The 25,146-nt window shown below is 40.6% G+C and overlaps 1 protein-coding gene across 2 annotated transcripts in view; it reads right to left on the bottom strand.

Annotated features, from left to right (window-relative positions):
* LOC111153171 (ADP dependent glucokinase) overlaps positions 1-25,146 on the bottom strand; it is a 39,978-nt gene that overhangs the window by 12,725 nt on the left and 2,107 nt on the right. For both annotated transcript variants that reach the window (XM_022511999.1, XM_022512000.1), the window contains exons 2-3: positions 20,087-20,312; positions 16,834-16,896 (exon numbers count right to left, since the gene is read on the bottom strand). In XM_022511999.1, the coding sequence (XP_022367707.1) occupies positions 16,834-16,896; positions 20,087-20,312 (289 nt within the window). The remainder of the gene's footprint in view (positions 1-16,833; positions 16,897-20,086; positions 20,313-25,146) is intronic.

Here is a 25,146-nt window from a genome sequence, read left to right as displayed (position 1 = left end):
AAAAAGAACTTTACTAAGATATACCACATTCTAGGTCATAGAAAAAGTCTCAGTAAATTGAACAGATCAAGAGAAGTATATTCTCTGACCACAATGTAATTAAAATAGAAATCATTAGCAAAGGGTGCCTGGGTGGCTCAGCCGATTAAACATCTGCCTTTGGCTCAGGTCATGATCATGGGGTTCTGGGATTGAGTTCCTCATCGGGCTCTCTGCTCTGCAGGCAGTCTGCTTTCCTCTGCCCCTCCTCCCACTCATTCTTTCAATCTCTCTTTCAAATAAATAAATACAAATCTTTTTTAAAATAAAAAGAAAGAAATCATTAGTAGAAAGGTATCTGGAAGTATTTAGCTATCCCCAAGTACTTAGAAATGAGATCACACAAGAAATAGTTCAAGAAATCACAGGGTTATTAGAAACTACTTTGAATTCAATGAAAACTACAATTATCAAAATCTGTGGGATGCAGCTAAAGAAGTACTTAAGGGGAAATTTATAGCACTAAACATCTATATCAGAAAATATTCTCAAATCAGACCTCAGCTTCTACCTTAAACTAGAAAAAGAAGAGCAAGTTAAACATGAACAAGACTAATGAAACACAAAAGAGAAAAACAATAGAGAAAAATCAATGAAACCTAATATTCATTATTTATTGCAAAGATCAGTAAAATTGATAAAACTCTAAGCAAACTGATAGAGAAAAAAAAAAAAAAAGATCACAAGGGGAAACTGCAGAAAGATCCTGAGCTCGTCTCCTCCCAGAGACACAATGAGCCTGCAACAATACACAGAGCAACTCTCTCTGAGAACAACTGAAGATTAGCAAAACAACTCTTCCACATTAAAGACATAAAGAAAAAGACATACTGAGAAGGGCAGAAGGGACAGAGACACAGTTTGGCTGGGATCCAAACCCCTGGTGTCCTGACCCATAAGTGGGAGGCAGAGCACAGGTGTGGAGGTCCTCCCTGAGGAGTGAGGGGTTCACACCCTACACTGGGCACCCCCTGCCCTAGGATCTGCACTGGAAGGAGGAGCCTCTATAATGCCGGGCTCTGAAAATCAGGGGGGCTTAACTCTACAGAACAACAGGGTTACAGTAGACTGATACTTTGCTACTGACCGGGTGTACACAGAATCTCACTCACACCAAGACCCAGGGCAGGGCAGCAGTTTGAAAAGCACCTGGGCCATGGAAGAGATCTGACTAATTTTAGGATGTGTGCTGGAGGGGAAGGGATCTAGAGGAACTTCCTCTGTGAATAGAAGCATTAGCACGTACCATTTTTTGTCCTCCTTCAGCCTAGCTGGCCTGACACTAGGAACAAAAGTTGTAGCACTTTCTATCTACTTCACTACCACTGCTCACCCTGTTTCTGCCATCCCCCTGCAGACCTGCCCACCCCGGCAGGTACCCCCTCCAAAGTGGGTCTTGCCCCACCACACCTGGTGGGCAGCCTCATCTGGGATCTGCACCTCTCCAAAGCCACTCCTGCCCTGGGAAGGGGAGGCCAGCCCCAACCACCAGGGCCCCTGCACCAGCCATAGCCTCTGAGCTAGCCAGGCAAACCCCGACCACCAGCGTGCCTACAGCACTTGCAGCCCAGCACAAGAGATGGTATGTGCAGCCCTATAGGCAACACTCCAGAGTGACTCTGCTGGACTAGCGGTGACTGCACTTCTGGGCCCCAAAGGATACCTTCTACACAAGGCCACCACCTTCAAGACCAGAAGATGTGAATGAACTACAAAATACATAGGAACAAAGAGAGAGACAGACAAAATGAGACAGAGAATTATGTTCAGAAGAAAGACCTCAGAAAAAAGAACTAAATAAAACAGAAAAAAGCAATCGAACTGATAGAGTTCAATGTAATTAATGGTTACAGAGATGTTCACTGAACTTGGGAGTGGACGAACTCAGTGTAACTTCAACAAAGAGACAGAAAATATAAAAAGAACTAATCAGAGCTGAGCAGTAACTACAATGAAAAATACACCAGAGGAAATCAACAGCAGATTGGAGACTGCAGAGAATGGATCAGTGCTCTGGAAGGCAGGTAGTAGAAACCACCCAAACTGAACAGCAAAAAGAAAGAAAAAAAAAAATGAGGACAGATTAAGGGACCTCTGGGACAGTATCAAGGGACATAACATCAGCATTATAGGGGTCTCAGAAGAAGAGACTAAGGGATAGAAAACTTACTTGAAGACCTAACAGCTGAAAACTTCTCTTTTCCAACCCGGGGGAGGAAACAGCCAGCCAGGTCCAGAAAGCACAGACAGCCCCAAGCAAGATGAAGCCAAGGAGTCCTCCAAGACACATAATAATTAAAATGTCAAAAATTAAAGAGAAAATCTTAAAAGCAACAGGAGAAAGGTAACTGGTTGCTTACAGGAAGACCTATAAGACTACTGGCTGATTTTTGAGCAGAAACTATGCAGGCCAGAAAGGAGTCCTATGACATATTCAAAGAGCTGAAAGGAAACCACCTATGACCAAAGATACTAAGGATACGGTACCCTGGAGAACTATTACTAGGATACCCTGCAGAACTGTCATTCAGAATTGAAGGAGCAATATTTCCCAGACAAACAAAAGTTAAAAGGTGTTCACTACCACTAAACTAATCTTATAAGAAATGTTGACTTTTTAAAGCAGAAATGAAGAGGCCAAAACTAGAAGAAAATTATGAAAGGAAAAAAATCTCACTGGTAAAGGAGGGAGACAAACCATAAGAGACTCTTAATCTCAGGAAACAAACTAAGGGTTGCTCAGGGGTTGGGGGGGTAGGGAGAGGGTGGTTGGGTTATGGACATTGGGGAGGGTATGTGCTATGGTTAAGCCTGATGATTCACAGACCTGTACCCCTGGGGCAAATAATACATTATATGTTAATAAAAAAATATTTTTAAAAAGTTAAAAAAAAGCAAACATATAGTGAAGATAGTAGTCACTTATAAAGTTAGTGTGAAGGTTAAAAGACGGTAAGAGTAAAATCAGGGGTGCCTGGGTGGCTCCGCGGGTTAAAGCCTCCGCCTTCAGCTCAGGTAATGATCTCGGGGCCCTGGGATTGAGCCCCACATCAGGCTCTCTGCTCAGCAGGGAGCCTGCTTCCCCACCCCACCCCCACCTGCCTCTCTGCCTACTTGTGATCTCTCTGTTAAAGAAATAAATAAAATCTTAAAAAAAAAAAAAAGAGTAAAATCAACTAAATCTATAATAAGTAGTTAAGAGACACACAGAATTTTTAAAAAATGTAAAATATGATTCCAAATACATAAAACATGGGGTGGGGGGGAGTAAAATGTAGTGCTTTTAAAATGTGTCCAACCATCAATTTAAAATAGAATGCTATATATATGGGATGTTATATATGAACCTCACGGTAGCCACAAAACAAAAACCTACAAGAGATACACACACACACAAATAATCCAAGTGCAACACTAAAGAAAGCCATCAAGTCACAAGGGAAGAGAGCAAAAGAACAGAGAGTAACTACAAAAACAACCAGAAAACAAGAACAAAATGGTAATAAGTACATACCTATCAATAATTACTTCAAATGTAAATGCACTAAATGCTCCAATCAAAAGACACAGGGTGCCTGGATGAAAACACCAGAACCATCAATACACTGCCTACAAGAGACCCACTTCAGACCTAAAGATAAATACAAACTGAAAGTGAAGGGAAGAAAAAAGATTTCCATGCAAAGGGAAACAAAAAAGCTGGAGTAGCAATACTAAATGAGACAAAACAGATTTTTAAACAAAGACTATCACAAGACAAAGGGCATTACATAATGATAAAGGGGCCAATCTCACAAGAGGATGTAACAGTTGTAAATATCTATGCATCCAACATAGGAAACCTATATATGTAGATATATAAAGCAAATATTAACAGACATAAAGGGAGAAATTGATAGTAATACAATAACAGTAGGGGATTTTAACACCCCATTTACATCAACAGATAGACCATCTAGACCAAAAGTCAGTAAGGAAAGTGGGTTTGAATAACAAATTAGACCAGGTGGACTTAACAGATATACACAGAACATTCCACCTAAATATAGCAGAATACACATTCTTTTCAAGTGCATCTGGAACATTCTTCAGGCTAATTAATGTTCGGCCACAAAACAAGTCTCAATATATTTAAGACCAAAATCATATCAAGCATCTTTCTAGACTATAATGGTATGGTAACTGGAAATCCATTCCAAGAAAAAAAGTGGAAAAAAACTATGTAGAAGCCAAACAACATACTACTAAACAACCAATGGGTCAACAAAGAAATCAGGGGAAATTAAAAAAATACCTTGAGATGAATGAAAATGGAAACACAGTATTTTTAAAATCTTTGGGGCACAGCAAAAGCAGTTCTAGGAAGGAAGTTTATAGCAATACAGCCTACATCAAAAAATAAGAAAAACTCAAAAAATTTTTTGTTAAAGATTTTATTTATTTATTTGACAGAGAGAGAGGGAACACAAGCAGGGGGAGTGGGAGAGGGAGAAGCAGACTCCCCAGTGAGCTGTGAGCCTGATGCAGGGCTCGATCCCAGGACCCTGGGATCATGACCTGAGGTGAAGGCAGATGCTTAATGACTGAGCCATCCACTCGGCCCTCAAATAAACAATTTAACCTTGACCAAAAGAAACTAGAAAAAGGGTAACAATAAAAACCCAAAGCAGAAGGAAGGAAATGATACCAAAGAGTAGAGTAGAAATAAATGAAATAGAGACTGAAAGAACAGAGAAGATCAATGAAACTAAGGGTTAGTTCTCTGAAAACATAAAAGTGATAAACTTTTAGCCAGTCATCAAGAAAAAAAAGAGGGGACTGCTGACAAACTAGAAGAAATGGACAAATTTCTAGAAACCATCTTCTAAGAGTGCAACAGGAAGAAACAGCCTGAACAGACCAATTATTAGTAATGAAATTAAATCAGTAATCAAAAAACTTCCAACCAACAAAAGTCCAGGATCAGATGAAATCACAGGTGAATTCTACCAAACATTTAAAAAATAGTTACAACCTCTTTCTCAAACTATTAAAAAGACAGAGAAAAAGGAACATGTCCAAATTAATTCTATCAGGCCAACACTACCCTGAAACCAAAAACACTACAAAAACAGAAAATTACAGGCCAGTATCACTGACGAACATAGATGTAAAAATCCTCAACAAAATATTAACAAACTGCATTTCAAGTACATTAAAAAGATCATTCAGACCTAGCCTCAGCAATCAGACAACAAAAAGAAATAAAAGGCATCCAAATGGGCAAGGAAGAAGTCAAATTGTGGTTTGCCTGGGGAAGGTGGCAGGGGGATGGGCTAAATGCATGACAAGTATTGGGCGGGCATTTGTGAGGAGCACTGGGTGCTGTATGGAAATGGTGACTCACAGAATTCGACTAGGGAGACTAGTATTACCCTATACGTTAACTAACTGGAATTTAAATAAAAACTTAAAAAGAAACTAACAGTTAAGAATGATGGATAAAACAAAATGAAAAAAGAAAACAACAACAATGAAAGTTCAAATGTGCATGTTCTGGCAAGATAGTTAGAAATCCTGACTCAAGAAAATAAAGCAAGAATCTAGGGGGAAAAAAAAAAAAGTTTCACCACAACCAAGTGGGATTTATTCCAGAAATGCAAGAATGGTTTAATTTCCGCAAACCAATCAATGTAATATACCACATTAACAAAATGAAAGCTAAAAATCATATGATCATCAACAGATGCAAAAAAAGCATTTGACAAAATATAAAAACTTTTAACAAAATGGATAGAGAGGAAACAACTCATCATAATTAAGGCCATCATATATGACAAACCCACAGTTAACATCATACTCAACGGATCAGGAATAAGACAAGATCAGGAACAAGACAAGGATGCATCTCTCCCAACTTTTATTCAATACAGTACTGGAAGTTCTAGCTACAGCAATCAGAGAAGAAAAAGAAATAGAAGGCATCTAGACTGTCAAGGAAGAACTAAAACAGTCACTATTTGCAGATGACATAATGCTATATTTAGAAAACACCAAAGACTCCACCAAAAAAACTGTGGGATCTAATTAAGTAAAGTCACAGTACACAAAATATACAGAAATCTGTTGCATTCCATATGGAAACAAACTAGCAGAAAAAAAATTTAAGAAAAAAATACCATTTACAATTGCATTAAAAAGAATAAAATGGGGAGGAGTCAACAGAATACATATTCTTCTCTAGTGCACATGGAACATTCTCCAGAATAGATCACATCCTGGGTCATAAATTAGGTCTCAACTGGTATCAAAAGATTGGGATCATTCCCTGCATATTTTCAGATCACAATGCTCTGAATCTAGAACTCAATCACAAGAGGAAATTTGGAAAGAACCCAAATACATGGAGACTAAACAGCATCCTTCTAAAGAATGAATGGGTCAACCAGGAAATTAAAGAAGAATTGAAAAAATTCATGGAAACAAATGATAATAAAAACACAATGGTTCAAAATCTATGGGACACAGCAAAGGCAGTCCTGAGAGGAAAATATATAGCGATACAAGCCTTTCTCAAGAAACAAAAAAGGTTTCAAATACACAACCTAACTCTATAGCTAAAGGAGCTGGAGAAAGAACAAGAAAGAAACCCTAAATCCAGCAGGAGAAGAGAAATCATAAAGATCAGAGCAGAAATCAATGAAATAGAAACTAAAAAAACTAAAAAAACAATAGAACAAATCAACGAAACTAGGAGCTGGTTCTTTGAAAGAATTAATAAGATTGATAAAACCCTGGCCAGACTTATCAAAAAGAAAAGAGAAAGGACCCAAATAAATAAAATCATGAATGAAAGAGGAGAGATCACAACTAACACCAAAGAAATACAAACAATTATAAGAACATACTATGAGCAACTCTACGCCAACAAATTCGACAACCTGGAAGAAATGGATACATTCCTAGAGACATATAAACTACCACAACTGAACCAGGAAGAAACAGATAACCTGAACAGACCCATAACCAAAAAGGAGATTGAAACAATCATCAAAAATCTCCAAACAAAAGCCCAGGGCCAGACGGCTTCCCAGGGGAATTCTACCAAACATTTAAAGAAGAATTAATTCTATTCTCCTGAAACTGTTCCAAAAATAGAAATGGAAGGAAAACTTCCAAACTCATTTTATGAGGCCAGCATTACCTTGGTCCCAAAACCAGACAAGGATCCCATCAAAAAAGAGAATTACAGACCAATATCCTTGATGAACACAGATGCGAAAATTCTCACCAAAATACTAGCCAATAGGATCCAACAGTACATTAAAAGGATTATTCACCACAACCAAGTGGGATTTTTTTTTTTAAGATTATTTATTTATTTATTTGACAGACAGAGGCCACAAGTAGGCAGAGAGGCAGAGAGAGAGGGGGAAGCAGGCTCCCCGCCGAGCAGAGAGCCCGATGCGGGGCTCGATCCCAGGATCCTGAGATTCATGACCTGAGCCGAAGGCAGAGGCTTAACCCACTGAGCCACCCAGGCACCCCAACCAAGTGGGATTTATTCCAGGTCTGCAAGGTTGGTTCAATATCCGCAAATCAATCAATGTGACACAAATACATTAATAAAAGAACAAAAACCATATGATACTCTCAACAGATGCTGAAAAAGCATTTGACAAAGTACAACATCCCTTCCTGATTTAAACTCTTCAAAGTGTAGGGATAGAGGGCACACACCTCAATATTATCAAAGCCATCTATGAAAAAACCACTGCAAATATCATTCTCAATGGAGAAAAACTGAAAGCTTTTCTGCTAAGGTCAGGAACACGGCAGGGATGTCCGTTATCACCACTGCTATTCAACATAGTACTAGAAGTCTTAGCATCAGCAATCAGACAACAAAAAGGAATTAAAGGCATCCAAATCAGCAAAGAAGAAGTCAAACTATCACTCTTTACAGATGATATGATACTACATGTGGAAACCCAAAAGGCTCCACTCCAAAACTGCTAGAACTTGTACAGGAATTGAGTAAAGTGTCAGGATATAAAATCAATATACAGAAATCAGTTGCATTTCTTTACACCAACAACAAAACAGAAGAAAGAGAAATTAAGGAGTCAATCCCATTTACAATTGCACCCAAAACCATAAGATACCTAGGAATAAACCTAACCAAAGAGGCAAACAACCTATACTCAGAAAACTATAAAGAACTCAAGAAAGAAATTGAGGAAGACACAAAGAAATGGAAAAATGTTCCATGCTCCTGGATTGGAAGAACAAATATTGTGAAAATGGCTAAGCTACCTAAAGCAATCTACACATTTAATGCAATCCCTATCAAAATCCCACCCATTTTTTTCAAAGAAATGGAACAAATGATCCTAAAATTAAGATGGAACCAGAAAAGACCTCGAATAGCCAAAGGAATATTGAAAAAGAAAGCCAAGGTTGGTGGCATCACAATTCCAGACTTCAAGCTCTATTACAAAGCTGTCATCATCAAGACAGTATGGTACTGGCAAAAAAACAGACACATAGATCAATGGAACAGAATAGAGAGCCCAGAAAAAGACCCTCAACTCTATAGTCATCTTCGACAAAGCAGGAAGGAATGTCCAATGGAAAAAAGACAGCCTCTTCAACAAATGGTGTTGGGAAAATTGGACAGCCACATGCAGAAAAATGAAATTGGACCATTTCCTTACACCACACACGAAAATAGACTCAAAATGGATGAAGGACCTCAATGTGAGAAAGGAATCCATCAAAATCCTTGAGGAGAACACAGGCAGCAACCTCTTCGACCTCAGCCGCAGCAACTTCTTCCTAGGAACATTGCCAAAGGCAAGGGAAGCAAGGGCAAAAATGAACTACTGGGACTTCATCAAGATCAAAAGTTTCTGCACAGTAAAGGAAACAGTCAACAAAACCAAAAGACAACTGACAGAATGGGAGAAAATATTTGCAAACGACATATCGGACAAAGGGCTAGTATCCACAATCTATAAAGGGCTCAGCAAACTCAACATCCCAAGAACAAATAATCCAATCGAGAAATGGGCAGAGGACATGAACAGACATTTCTGCAAAGAAGACATCCAGATGGCCAAAAGACACATGAAAAAACGCTCCACATCACTCGGCATCAGGGAAATACAAATCAAAACCACAATGAGATACCACCTCACATCAGTCAGAATGACTAAAATTAACAAATGAGGAAATGACAGATGCTGGCGAGGATGTTGGTGGGAATGCAAGCTGGTGCAACCACTCTGGAAAACAGCGTGGAAGTTCCTCAAAAAGCTGAAAATAGAGCTACCCTATGACCCAGCAATTGCACTACTGGGTATATACCCTAAAGATACAAACGTAGTGATCCAAAGGGGTACGTGCACCCGAATATTTATAGCAGCAATGTCCACAATAGCCAAACCATGGAAAGAACCTAGATGTCCATCAACAGATGAATGGATAAAGAAGATGTGTATATATATATATACAATGGAATACTATGCAGCCATCAAAGGAAATGAAATCTTGCCATTTGCGACGAAGTGGATGGAACTAGAGGGTATCATGCTTAGCGAAATAAGTCAATCGGAGAAAGACAACTATCATATGATCTCCCTGATATGAGGAAGTGGAGATGTAACATGGGGGGTTTGGGGGGTAGCAAAAGAATAAATGAAACAAGACGGGATCCGGAGGGAGACAAACCATAAGAGACTGTTAATTTCACAAAACAAACTGAGGGTTGCTGGGGGGAGGGGGGCCAGGAGAAGGTGGTGGGGTTATGGACATTGGGTAGGGTATGTGCTATGGTGAGTGCTGTGAAATGTGTAAATCTGGGGATAAAAATACATTATATGTTTATAAAAAAAAAATTAAAAAAAAAAAAAGAATAAAATGTTAGGATACCTGGGTGGCTCAGCCGGTTAAGCCTCTGGCTTTGGCTCAGGTCCTGGGATTGAGCTGAGTCCTACATCAGGCTTCCTGCTCAGGGGGGAGCCTACTTCTCCCTCTGCCTGCTGCTCCCCCTGCTTGTGCTCTTTCTCTCTCTCTCACAATAAATAGATAAATAAAATGTTAAAAAATGTTAAAAAAAAGTTAAAAAAGAAAAAAGTGAATCATTAAAAAGAATAAAATGTGTAGGAATCAATTTAACCAAGGAGGTGAAGAACCTGTACTCTGAAAACCGTAAGACAGTGATGAAAGAAATCAAAGACAACACAAATAAATGCAAAGATATACCATGCTCTTGGACTGGAAAAATTAATATCGTTAAAATGTCCATACTACCCAAAGCAATCTACAGATTCAGTGCAATCCCTACTGAAGTACCAATAACATGTTTTCACAGAACTAAGAACAAATAATACTAAAATTTATATGGTATCAGAAAAGACCATGAATAGCTAAAGCAATCTCAAGAAAGAATAACAAAGCTGGAGGCTCACACTCCCAGACTTCAGGCTACATTACACAATACTATAGTAATTGAAACAGTATGGTACTGGCATAAAAGATCAATGGAACAAAATAGAAAGTTCAGAAATAAACCCATGCTTATATGGCCAATCAATGACAAAGGAGGCAAGAATATACAATGGAGAAAAGACAGTTCCTTCAATAAATTAGTTGAGAGAACTGGACATCTACCTGCAAAAGAATGGAACTGGGCCACTTTCTTCCATCATATCCAAAAGGAAACTCAAAATGGGTTACATTTAGGTCTTCTAAATCTAAGTTCTGAAACCATAAAACTCCTAAAACAGACAATAAGTTCTTGGACATCAGTCTTAGCAGTATTTTTTTGATTTGTCTCCTCAGTCAAGGGCAACAAAAGCAAAAATAAACAAGTGGGACTACATGAATCTAAAAAGTTTTGCATCAGGGCGCCTGGGTGGCTCAGTAGGTTAAAGCCTCTGCCTTCGGCTCAGGTCATGATCTCAGGGTCCTGGGATGGAGCCTCGCATAGGGCTCTCTGCTCAGCGGGAAGCCTGCCCCCCCCACCCCCGCCTACTTGTGATCTCTGTCAAATAAATAAATTTTTAAAAAAACCTTTAAAAAGTTTTGCATAGCAAACGAAATCATCAACAGAATGAAAAGACAACCCAATGAATGGGAGGTACCTGCAAATGAAGTATCTGAATCAAGGGTTAATAATGAAAATATGTGAGAAACTCATCTATCTTACACCAAAAAAATATCTGACTTTTAAAAAAATGGGTAGAGGACTGGAAGAGACATTTTTCCAAAGAAGACATACAGATGCCCAACAGACACACTGAAAGATGCTCAGCATCAGTCACCATCAGGGAAATGCAACACAAATCAAAACCACAGTGAGAGAGAACCTCATGCCTTTCAGAATGGCCAGTATCAAAAAGATAAGAAACAACAGATGTTGAGGATAAAGGAACCGCTATGCACCACTGACAGGAATGTAACAGTCTGGTGCAACCACTCTGGCAAACAGTACAGAGATTCTTCAAAAAAATAAAAATACAAATACTGTATGATCTAGCACATCTACTCCTAGGTATTTACCCAAAGAAAATGAAAACACTGGGGCGCCTGGGTGGCTCACTGGGTTAAAGCCTCTGCCTTTGGCTCAGGTCATGATCCCTGAGTCCTGGGATCGAGCCCCACATTGGGCTCTCTGCTCAGCGGGGAGCCTGCTTCCTTCTCTCTCTCTCTTGGCCTGCCTCTCTGCCTACTTGTGATCTCTGTCTGTCAAATAAATAAATAAAATCTTAAAAAAAAAAAAAAAAGGAAAAAAAAAAGAAAATGAAAACACTAATTCTAAAAGAATAATGGGATGCCTGGGTGGCTCGGTTGGTTAAGTATCCAACTCTTGATTTCAGTTCAGGTCTTGATCTCAGGGTCATGAGTTCAAGCCCTGTGTTGGGCTCTGTGCTAGGAATGGAGCCTACTTAAAAAAACAAACAAACCTACCCTTATGTTCACTGCAGCATTATTTACTTTAGCCAAGATATGGAAGCAGTCTAAATATCCCTGACAGATGAATGGTTAAAGAAGATGTGGTATATATATACAATGCGATATTACTCAACCGTAAAAAAGAATGAAACCTTGCCATCTAAAACAACATGGATGGGCCTACAGGATATTCTGCTAAGTGAATTTGATTTTACTTCAATGTGGAATCTGAAAAACAAAACATAAGAACAAACAAAACGAAATTCCTAAATACACAGAACGAACTCATGGCTGCCAGAGGGAAAGGTGGTAGAGGGATGGGCAAACATAGGTAAAGGGAATAGGGTACAAACTTCCACGTAAAAATAAGTCCTAGAGAGGCACCTAGGTGGCTCAGTCGGTTAAGCAGCTGCCTTCAGCTCAGGTCATGATCCCAGGGTCCTGGGATTGAGTCCCACATCAGGCTCCCTGCTCAGCAGAGAGCCTGCTTCTCCCTCTCCCTCTGCCTGCTGCTCTGCCTACCTGTGCTATCTCTTTGTCAAATAAATAAATAAAATCTTAAAAAAAAAAATAAGGGGGGCGCCTGGGTGGCTCAGTGGGTTGGGGCCTCTGCCTTCGGCTCGGGTCATGATCTCCGCGTTCTGGGATCGAGCCCCGCATCGGGCTCTCTGCAGAGCAGGGAGCCTGCTTCCCCCTCCCTCTCTCTCTCTGTCTGCCTCTCTGTCTACTTGTAGTCTCTGTCTGTCAAATGAATAGATAAAGTATTAAAAAAAAAAAAATAAGGCATAGGGATGGGGAGCATAGGAAATACAGTAGAAAATATAATATCTTTGTATGGTGACAGATGATAATTATACTTATCGTGGCATTTTGTAACGTATATAAATATCAAATTACTATGTTGTACACCTAAAAGTAATATTCTGTGTCAACTGTACTTCAAGAAAAGGATGAACTTCCCAGAAAAAAAGGACAATATAAGTTACCAATATCAAGAACGAGATATCACTATAGATTCTATAGATCTTAAGAGGATAAGAGAATACAACAATTTTATGCCAATAAATTCACCAAATTAGAGGATATGGACAAATTCCTTGAAATTCCTTGAAACAAAATCTGAATTTCTCCATATCTATTAAAGAAATCACATTTGTTGTTAAAAACCTTTCCACATCAAAAACTCCAGGCCTAAAGAGTTTCACTGGTGAATTCTACAAACAATTAAGGAAATATTTCTCAACTTTTTTTTTTTTTTTGGTTAAAGATTTTTGTTTATCTATGACTGAGAGAGATAGCTAGAGAGGGAACACAAGCACAGGGGAGCTAGAGAGGAAGAAGCAGGCTCCCCACCGAGTAGGGAGCCTGATATGGCGCTCGATCCCAGGATGCTGGAATCGTGACCTGAGCTGAAGGCAGACATTTAACAACTGAGCCACCCAGGCTCAGTTCCCAACTCATTCTATTAGGTCAGTATTACCCCGATACCAAAACCAGGCAGACATACAAGGAAAGTACAGACTTCATAGAAATTGATGCCAATTTTAATTTTTTTTTAGATTTTATTTCTTTGAGAGAGGGAGAGCTCCACAAGGAGAGCTGTGAGCCCAATGCAGGCCTCGACCCGGGACTCCAGGATCATGACCTGAGCCAAAGGCAGTCGCCTAACCAACTGAGCCACCCAGGTGCCTGATGCAAATTTTTAAAGCAAAATTTTGTAAACTGAATCCATCAATATGAAAAATGAAAATACATCTGAACCAGGTGAGGTTTATCTTAAGGATGCAGATTGGTTTAATACCTGGAAACCAATGTAATTACCACATATCAAACTGAAAAGCGAAAACCATTCAATCATCTCAAAAGATGCAAAAACAGTATTTGACGAAATACAATATCTATTCCTAATTCTTGGCTAAACAACACAAATACATTTTCTAAAGGCCCTCTCTACCCCTGCACAGTTTCCATTCTACCATTCCACTAAATTTGCCTTTGCTATACTGCTTCTGAGACACAATACAGCATGGCCATTAAGAGTGTGAACTCTGGGGATGCCTGGGTGGCTCAGTTGGTTAAACACTGCCTTCGGCTAGAGGCATGATCCCAGGGTCTGGGATAGAGTCCCGCATCAGGCTCCTTGCTCAGCAGGGAGCCTGCTTCTCTCACTGCCTCTGCCTGCCTCTCTGCCTGCTTGTGTGTGCTCTCTCTCTCTCTGGCAAATAAATAAAATCTTAAAAAAAAAAAAATGTGAACTCTGGATCTGTAATACCTGGGTTCAAATCCCAGCTCCACCCCTTACTGGGTGTGCGACCTTGAACAGTTACAACTTCTTCATGCCTCATTTTTCCTATCTACAAAGTGAGGATAATAATAAGACTTCTCTTATAGGGCATCATAAAGTTAAATGAATTCATATATATACAAAGCACTAAAAACAGTGCCTGACATATAATAAGAACTATATAAGCATTAACTATTATTTTTATTATTACCTTTGGAAAATACCTAGCTAGCCCTTAACCTCTGGTTGATCTCAGACGATCACTTTGTTGAGAAGCATTTCAGCAGGTTAAACTAAATCCGAGAGATTAGTAGAGTCGTTAAGGTCATGGAGAGCCAGAACTTGAATCCTGGCTCAGTTAATTCCAGGCTAGGTGTCCTGAGGCTCATTGCTTAACCTCTTTTCTCATGCTCAAAAGGGTCTTAATACCTTACTTCTTCAGACTGTTATGAGGGCTGTGTCGAAAATCCCTTTTCTTTTCTCAATCTCCCACCGAAGCCAGACTTACTTTACCAGGATGTCTTCCAATTGGACTGGTCCTAGGCCTGGCCTTTCCAGAAACCAAGAGCAAATGCTGGCCTCTGAAGAGGTCGATATTGAAAGGTCAATCCTGTATTCACCCAGAACTTTTGGGGTCCTCTCAGAGGCCAGAATTACTTCTCGGGGTCATGAGAATGCCTTTTGGGGACCAGGATTCTGATGGGAAGAGCCTGGCTCTAATGAGCTTATAACTGGTCTTCTATCAACTGGTGGTATTTCTGAAAGTCAGTCCTAGAACTTCTAATCTCTATTTGGGAGTTAATTAGTACCTTAAAGACAGTGACTACAAAAAAATCTGTATTTCCAATCCCAATGTTTTTTTATTTTTTTAAAGAATTTATTTATTCATTTGATAGAGAGAGATCACAAGTAGGCAGAGAGGCAGGCAGAGAGAGAGAGAGAGAGGAGGAAGCAGGCTCCCTGCCTAGCAGAGAGCCCGATGCGGGACTCGATCCCAGGACCCTGAGATCATGACCTGAGCCGAAGGTAGAGGCTTAACCCACTGAGCCACCCAGGCGCCCTCCAATCCCAATGTTTTATAAGAACTTTAATTCTTATTAAAATGCCACTGCTCACACTTTAACATGCTCTCCACATCTATCTCTTGGTGTACAATGTGGCTCCATATGCATTTTTCCTCCTCAAATAGCTGATTATCTGTACCTCTGGGTATCTCTGGGGTTTTGATTCTGTGCCCCTGAACTATATTTCTATTTTCAGGCCAGGTCCCACAAACTTGAGGACTACTCATGATTCCCCACTGTCATCAGTAGCCACATCTATTCTGCACTTCTCAAGTTTGTTTACTCTGGAATCATCTTTGTCAAGTCTATCTTCTTTGTCCTCATGTATGGTCTAGCATCAAGTGATTCTATCTTAATTCATTTTTTTCTTTTTTTTGAGAGCATGCACACAAATACAAGTACACGGTGGGAGCAGGGCAGAGGGAGAGGGAAAGTATCTTAAGCAGGCTCCACACCCAGCATGGAGCTCAACATGGGGCTCCATCCCATGACCCTGATATCATGACCTGAGCAGAAGTCTAGAGTCAGACACTCAGCCGACTAAGCCACCCAGGCACCCCTCAAGTGAGTCCTTTTTTTTTTTTTTTTTTTTTTATTTGACAGACAGATCACAAGTAGGCAGAGAGGGAGGCAGAGAGAGAGGGGAGGAGGAGGCACGCTTCCTGCTGAGCAGAGAGCCCGATGCGGGACTTGATCCCAGGACCCTGAGATCATGACCTGAGCCGAAGGCAGAGGCTTTAACCACTGAGCCACCCAGGCGCCCCAAATGAGTCCATTTTTATTAGGCTTCAGACACATCTGTTTCTCCCCTTCTGGCTGCTCAAATTCAAATGTTAATCATTTTACAATACTGCAAGAGCAAAAACCTCCTTGCTGGCCTCCCCCTATTCAACTCATAGCAGAGAACCTTCCTACTCACATGTTATTTTGAATATAGCAGTAATTTTTAATTCGGTTTAAACCAAATGGTTTAAGACCTGAAGACACCCTCCCCTATCAACCTCCATCTAAAGGCCTTCATTTCCCAACACTCTGGATCCAGGATCATCAATACAGCCAACTATGTTTTTCTCTCCTCAGTGTGTTCCCTAGTCCTAGGTACTGATTCCACAGCCCAAATCCTCTCAACTGTCATGTGATATAATATTTAAGAATATGGGGGCTAGGGTTCTAGGTTAGAAAAGCTCCATTTCTGATTAGCTATGACCCTCTTTATGCCTCAAGCTTCATGTGGAAAGCAAGAAATTACAATACCAACCACAGCACCAACCGGCCTCAGTGTGGGTCGGACTAACAGAGCTTGTCTATGCAAAGCACTGTCCTCACACAGTAAGCACTGAGGAAACACTAGCTATTACTACTGTCCCACTAGTACCGTATTGCCTCCTAACAAGAGACCTAGGGCCTGGCACATACTAGGTGGTCCATAAGATGAATATTTATTCTTGCTCCCAAAATTATTCAAATACTAGTGAAAGATACAGATTTTAATCTGGGAATTTGACCTACCTTTAAATCTGAGTAGGCTGCAAATTTCTGTCCAATTAAAGCTGCATTTCCTCCTACATAGTGCTGTAAGACAGTTTCAAAGTTATTAGACAGTATTTTAGCAACCCATGTTACCCAAGCTTAGTAATTTTTTTAATTTGTTAAATTTATAGTCCTTTTTCCCCCCCAAAGTTTTGAGGCTACTTTATAACAATAACACACAGATGAGGCTTTAATAAAATTATTAACCTCCTAGGTTCACAGACAATGAATTATAAACAAAGGCTAAAAAAACCCAAATATGTTAACCATGAAAATTAGTGTAACTGCCTTAACTGTAGATCAGATCTGGTCTTGAGCTTTCAGGAAGCTAGAAGAGATAAAGGAAACATGAAAAATGTGGACAGATCTTATCTTCTGTGTCACAGTCCTACTGAAATGAGTGTATGACTGTGTTACTCTCCTCCTAAAAATCATTCAATAGATACTACAATGAACTAAACTCAACTTGTAAGTGAGGCATACAGGCCTTTCTTTTTCTGTCCCCCACCCGTGCTTTCTTTTCTACCCTCCTCTCCTGTGCTTCCCTCCCACACCATGCCTACAGTTCTGAGCCTGTCTTCCTCGGTCTTTGTTCTTTAAGCACACGCTAGTCCTCTCTCCCGGATGCCCAGCCCTTCTCATGCACTGGGAAATCCCCACTTCCTTCTCAAGAATCACCTGCATGCACCTCTTCTGCCATGCCTGCTGTCCCTTTCTCACTGCCACCTCAGCCTCCACAGCTGCCCTCCCAGACAGGATTAGAGATCTCTTGCCATCCCTATACTCGAATTCCACTAAAGCCCTTGTCCACTTGGGCTACTGTCATCTGGGTACATGACTAGTTCCCTCAATGCAGGACTGGCTCTCCTCTTACAACAGTAAGTGCTCAGTGAATGTTTGTTGCTAAATTTCAAGAAAGATGTGTTGGAAAACATAAAGGCTTTCCTAGGAGCAAGTCTAAGGGTAATGGAAAATATAAAGGCTTTCCTAGGAGCAAGTCTAAGGGTAATGGGTCCTAACGTAGGCCTATGTCTCCTAAAACACCACTCCTTTCAGCTGCAGACCTGGTGCTGGAGAGGCAGATGACTCAAGGCTGGTATTCCATGTTGCTGACTAAGAATGGATCCACATGCTTTGGATACCTGACAAATAGGATAAGGCTGATGCTCCATTATGAAAACTAAGAAGCCTAATCAATACTCTTGCTCAGATGGAACGCCACTATCTCACCTTCTAGCCCTCGACCACATGCAGAGGCACAGACTAAACAATTCTAGATTCTAGACACCACTTTCATCCTAAGCTTCCTGTTGACCAATCTCCAGATTCAAGTAAACAATAACCGCTTCCTGTAGGTAAATTTAAAGCTTTCTGTGAGATACAGGCTAAAATTTGGTCTTTTACATTTCAGCATGAATTTTTATTCGACTATTATGGCCAGATGAATTTACTAAAAATCTTGGGGGAAATATTAAGATTTTATGAAGTGGATTTTAGATTTTTCATGTAGTAGTTATTAACTACTGTTTTATCAATCTGCTTATAGTTTAAGGGAGTTTAAAAAGACATCAAATGAAGTGTTGCCCTCACGGAAGGTAAGGAGAGCATTTTAGACCTCATACTTTTAAGAAATAACTTGGACAATCAAAAAGCTATCTTTATAGAAAAAAACTTTTTTTTTTGCATCATGAAACAAAAGGCAGATCAAGGCAGAAGAGAATAGAAATTGAATTAGTGGTTCAAATACAATGATAATAAAGACTTTTAGCAGCAGACTCGTCATCATGTTAGAACTACTGAGGTACTTTCATAAAAGATCAGAATCTCACTAGTGAGCTCAGCTATAAAAATGATTGCAGCTGACATTTTAACAGCTTGCTGTCTGCTTTATAAACTTGGCTGGGTAACGCCCATGCCCACTTTAATGTTCAAATGGGAAGCTTCAAAAGCAAAAAGAACTTTAAAACCTTGAAAGTTCTCAAAATAAAAGTGGTCATAAAGAATGGCCCATGAAAAGTACCAATTAAAAATGGCATTAAGGAGCTCCCCTAGCAAGAACCACATCTAGACTGATGTGACTAGCCAAGGCAAGATTTTAGGTGAGTAGGAAGAACTGGGGGCGTGGGGGGGTAGACAGACACTGAAATAAACAATCAAAATTCAGTCTCAAGAGGTGTGAGGGCATGTGTAGCTGCAGGTATGCTGGGGTTAAGAGCCTGGGATCTCCAGGCCCAGCACTGCCTCTTACTCCATGTGAACCTTAAGAAAGTATCAGAACCATGTGGGCCCTAAGGCTTTATTTATGATCACCGTGTGGGCTTGGGGACCCCTAGGTCTGACAGGTCTTATCCTGTAGACCAGGGGTTCTCAAAACAAGGTCCTCAGAACAAGAGCATCAATGTACCCAGGAAACTTCCCAGTAGGGAAGTAAGTTCTTGAGTCCCATCCTACATCTACTGAATCAGAAACTATGGGAGTAAGGCCCAGGAATCTGTTTCATTAACCACCCCCTACAAGTGATTCTGTGTTTTAGGTCTGAGAATGACTGATCTAGACCAGTGCTTCTCAACCAATGTGATTTTGCTTCCTTTCTCTCCCCAGCCTGGGAACAACTGAGCATGACCTTTGTAACTGTCACAGCTAGGGAAGGAAGAGAGTGCTATTGTCTGTCATCCAGTCGGTAGATGTGAGAGATGCTGCTGAACATCTCACCTGTGCAGACAGCCCCTACCACAAAGAATTATCCAACTCAAAGCATCAGTATTGCTGAGGTAAGGAACCTGGCTCTGGGCTACCAGAGCTACACCAAGCTACAACTAGCGCTCTGTGTGTTTGGCTTTATTCTCCTGCTCAGGAAGGACTCAGCCATATTATGTTTATTATGTTTATTATGATTATTCCACATCATCAGCCACAAACAAGAGTGGGCATCTTTACTACCTTCAACTTGGGTAATATGAAAAAAGAGCAATTTGATAGATGAACTAGGACCAAAATTTTGGTAACTATGCTTCCTAAATGTTGGCTGAATTGACCTGACTAGAAACAGTGGAGTTAATGAAAAGTTCAGATACACAGTTTGACAGAAAGGGAAAATACTACGGAACTGGATTCCTAACAATCACCCTCCAGAGAGGCTGAGGAAAAGTTGCTTGGTTGCTTCTAGGAACCTTATACAAAAAGCTATCTTTCCCCACCTTATCTTAATTTACTGTTGGTGAACCAAACAGACCTGGGCTCCTGGGAGCTCTGATGCAGTCTGGGCAATGTCATGGAAAGCTTCCTTATCGCTGAAGAAGCGCTCAGCTGCGGCTCCCTTCCCCATGAAGTGAACAAAAGCTTCTTCCAGATCATTCCTTGAATGCAGAATGGTGTGATCTTTTCCATTCCCAGGACTCCGGCCAAGCGCCTGTAAGAGTTTCACCCCTGAGAGCACTACATCCACACAGGCATTGACTCTGGAAGGAAGGAGGAAAGAGGCAGTGTGAAAGAAAAGAGAAGCAGCACCATGGAAGTTACTTTGCATTTAACGACAGAGAAATGTTTCTAGGAACTGTATCCAAACAGAAAAACCAAGGAAGTGGGATCGAAATCTGGACAGGGAAATAAATAGCCTATGGCAGGTGGAAGATTCCTTTATCTGGACAAACGTCTTCAGATCACAACACAGGAATCTTTCCAACAGGATGGCAAACTTTTTTTTTTTTCCTTAAAGATTTTATTTATTTGTGAGAAAGAGAGAGACACTAAGCAAGGAGGCCGACGTGAGACTCGATTCCAGGACTCTGGGATGATGACCTGAGCTAAAGGCAGACGCTTAACCGAGACACCAAGGCATCCCCAGTGTGGCAAACTTTTACGCTAGCTACAAAAAGCAAACAGGTGCTCAGTATTTGAGAACAAAGTTATGGGGCACCTGGGTGGCTCAGTGGGTTAAGCCGCTGCCTTCGGCTCAGGTCATGATCTCAGGGTCCTGGGATCGAGCCCCGCATTGGGCTCTCTGCTCAGCGGGAAGCCTGCTTCCCTTCCTCTCTCTCTGCCTGCCTCTCTGCCTACTTGTGATCTCTCTCTGTCAAATAAATAAATAAAATCTTAAAAAAAAAAAGAGAGAACAAAGTTATCATAATACAAATACAGCATTTCTGAGAAAATGTTGGCAGAGACAAACTGTCTGGATTCCTATTGGCTTTGTGACTTGGGCAAGTCACTTTAATTTCTCAACTTCCTCATTTATGGTGTAATGTGGGTGTTAGACTCATAGAGCTGTATTGAAGATTAAGTTAGTATATGCTTAGGAACAATGCTTGGTGCAAAGTAAGCAAAATATAAGTTTTGGTCAAAGAGCAAATATCAGATACCTTCCTTTCAAAGACACATTAGGATGGTGGTAAGACTCACAAAATACCTAAATACCTAACGTCTAAATACTCCTACCTGAAACTTTTCAACAGTTAAGTGGTGCCTTAAAGACTGAGGCACATCTGTAGCCTGGTAACAATTCATCACTTGGCAGGTGTTCACTGGACCAATCCAAGACCTTTAAAGGGCCTATGAGAAGCCAGTGCTGCACTACCTAGTTGTCTCTATGGAAACAAATTATAAGGCACTATGGTTGTGTGGCACGGCCTGTCTATAAAAATATAAACCAGAAAAGTTCTGGTTTATGTTTTTAGTGTTACTTTGCTAAAAGCCATCCCTTAGAAGAGAAGGGTCAAATAATTTGGTACCTAGAGAGGGACTTCCTGTCCCCCACCCCACAGTCACCTTGATTCCTGCCTCGGCCTACTGGGGATGTCATTTTTGCCAGTGGGGCTAGATGACCACACAGGCAGCTGGAAGCTTCTGAGAAGGCCAAAGCTCACAGCAGGCCAACAAACAGCTTCTGGCAATAAGGATAGATGGGCTTCCAGGGGTAATTCTGAGAGCTTCAAAAGCAGAAAGTATATTCATCCATAAGAAAGGCCCAAACGATTGGATTCTGGTGTAGACTATGGCTATGTTTCCCTTCTAGTCACTTAAAAAAAAAAAAAAAAAATCTTGATCTGGAAATTAACACATGAATTCATTAATGGTGGTAAACTCTAAGAGGAATGAGATGGGCAAGGGCGAGGAATTTTATATTTCGCTAGATGTATTTCTGATTTTTATAAGCATGCATTACCTTTATAATTAAAAGACAATTATCATATGATCTCACTGATACGAGGAATTTGAGAAACAAGACAGAGGATCATAGGGGAAGGGAGGGAAAAATCAAACAAGATGAAACCAGAGAGGGAGACAAACCATAAGAGACCCTTAATCTCAGGAAACAAACTGAGAGTTGCTGGGGGTTGGGGGTGGGAGGGATTCGGTGGCTGGGTGAGGGACACTGGGGAGGGTATGTGCTATGGTGAGTGCTGTGAATTGTGTAAGACTGATAAATTACAGACCTGTACCTCTGAAACAAATAGTACATGTTAATTAAAAAATAAATAATTTTTAAAAGTTTCATATGGAGGGTAGACATCAGTAACATCACTCAAGCAAGGTTTACAAGGGCAAGAAAGAGACACATCTCTCCTAATGACACAAACTCACTGCACCCACATCATAAGGATTCTTTAATTTTTCCCCTATGGATCCCATGCTTGTAAAAAGATTTCTGCCCACCAAACATAATTTAAATACTCAAATTTTCTTATTCTTTTAAAACAAAGATACATACTCTGATCAATTGGAAAGGCATAATCAAGAGTTACTCTGCTTTTCTGTGCATAAAACACATTGACATTCATATGGCAGGTGCTTATGATAAGTTTAAAATACGTTCCTTTCACAGCCCTACTGATTATAAACCAAGCATACCTTATAAACTGGTCTCAATTCCACCCCATATAGGAACACCCATATAGGGTGTTCTTCAGTTCTTTATTTCTACTGGATGTAACATTAGATGTTTAAAGGGTAGACTTAAAAAAATATTTTATTTATTTGGCAGAGAAAGAGAGCATGCACAGCACAAGCAGGGAAGGCAGCAGGCAGAGGGAAAAGCAGGATCCCTGCTGAGTAAGAAGCCCGATGTGGGGCTCGATCCCAGGACTCCTGGGATCATGACCTGAGCCGAAGGCAGATGCCTAAAGGACTAAGTCACCCAGGAGCCCCAAGGGTGGACTCTTAAATAGGAGAGCTTTCCCTGGCTCTCAGATGCAAGTAGGTTCCCGAGTTTCAGCTAATACAAATTTTGATAGCGAGAGACACTATTTCCATCCAACAGCCCATATAGAAAATGTTTTCCAATGGATTTGGGTCCGGAGTCTGGAAAGCAAAAGTTCAGACACTGAGGGATGCCCACATCTGAAAACAGCAGCTTGCACAAACACATCGCCTTCATCCCCAGTGATACGCTAAGACCTTGATCAGGGTCTGGGTCTTTAAAGATGAGAATGGAGGAAGTCTACAAAAGTTACAAAACAAGGGGCGCCTGGGTGGCTCAGTCATAAGCGTCTGCCTTCAGCTCAGGTCATGATCCCAGAGTCCTGGGATCCAGCTCTGCATCAGGCTCCCTGCTCATCAGGAAACCTGCTTCTCCCTCACCCTCTCCCGCTGCTTGTGTTCCCTCTCTCGCTATGTCTCTCTGTGTCAAATAAATAAAATCTTAAAAAAAAAAAATTACAAAACAAAACCAACCCCCCTCCCATAACGGAAAGGAACAATGTTCAACATATTTTGCAACACAAGGCAAAACCCAGCAGAACCAAGTTTGAGTTAAAAATATGTACCTACCATAGGAATATTTTCTACCCTCCCCCCACTTCATCATGTCATGAATACTAAGGGAAAAAAAAACTTAAAAAGGAAAAAATTTTATTCAGTAGCTTTTCATAATAAAAAGAGCACTGAACATCTACATACCAGATACCAAACTAATGTGCTTTCTAGTTATACTTTAATCAGAGCAAGAATCTCCCTCTGCTCTTCCCTCAATTCAAAAGCATCCAAGAATGTAACAAGCACATCACCTATGGTACTTTATTCTCAGGGGAATTAAAGGGAGGAAGGGAGCAAAAGAACCAGAAGAGAAAATTATGCTCATGTGACTTTAGGCAAAATTTCACAGTTGAGTATGAAATGTCTAAGATTATAGTGTGAGTTTGGAGAAAAAAAAAAAACAGATGAAATAACTGGAAAACAAAGCAAGACAACAGATGCTGAATGCCCAAACAAGGGGAAGGGCTAGAAGGCTAGGGGAGCCTGGGCTTCCAGGCCTACTGCCAGAGACTCTTGGGGGGGTTGGAAGAAGGGGGCTCAGTGCTCCCTCTAGACTGTAAGTTCTTTAGAGGCAAGAACGGTTGTTTTCATTACCTCCCTGCTGCTTCATTATCTGCAAAATGTTTCTTTAGGTTCTTCCTAGCTTTTTAACATTATACCTGAGATACTGCAATAGGTAATCATAATCATTAGAAGATGCAGAACTGCAGAGAAGAAAAATCCAAAGGGGAAGGGCAGTGGTCCCTGGGGTGAAGTCTGGATGGCACTCTGGACAAAGAAAGCAGCCTGGTATTTAGGAAGCACTGAATGTAAGACAGGCATTTTCAAAGAGACCACACCAACTGCAAAATGGGGTAAGACAGGGAAGTAGTCACACTGCTTTCAGTTGAGAAGAATTGAAGCTGGGGGTTGACTACCATTCCAAAGGCCACAAATGGAAGAGCCTAAATTCAAACCCAGATTTCTCTGATACTGAAGCCCTCACAGGAAGCATGCACAAGCAAAGATGCAGATGAAGGGATTAACTCGGTGTCTGGATACAGTAAGAATGCTGATCTAGTTAGTGTTCATTCCCGGTACCTGGCTTCACTCTGACTTTGGAAACCTATCTTACTCCACTCCTCTGTTGATCTATTAGTGAGATCCATTAGTAGATCTAACTAGATGGAGAATTAATAATCCTTTGGGACACAAAGGCTGACTTTTTTTTTTTTTTAAACCATGAGTCCTGAAAGCACTTTTCAAATTGTCATTGATAGCACTGTGTACCCCTGTCCCCCATCAATTCATATGTTGAAGCCCTAACCACAAATGTGAATGTTTTTGGAGATAGAGACTATTTAAAGAGACAATTAAGGTTAAATGAGGCCATAATCCAAGAGGAATAATCTCCATATAACAAGAAGAGACACCAGGAGTGCGCATGCACAGAGGAAAGTCCATACAGGTAAGTGGTGGGAAGAAGGCCATCTGCTAGTCAGGATCTCATTCTGAGACTATCAGCCTCTAGAACCACGAGAAAATTCCTGTTGTTTAAGTCAC

This window comes from Enhydra lutris, unplaced genomic scaffold (genome assembly GCF_002288905.1).
Source record: "Enhydra lutris kenyoni isolate GAN:26980312 unplaced genomic scaffold, ASM228890v2 scaffoldscaffold31, whole genome shotgun sequence".
NCBI classification, from domain to species: domain Eukaryota; kingdom Metazoa; phylum Chordata; class Mammalia; order Carnivora; family Mustelidae; genus Enhydra; species Enhydra lutris.
Note: the sequence above shows the minus strand (reverse complement) of the source record. Positions and strands in the feature narration are given on the sequence as shown.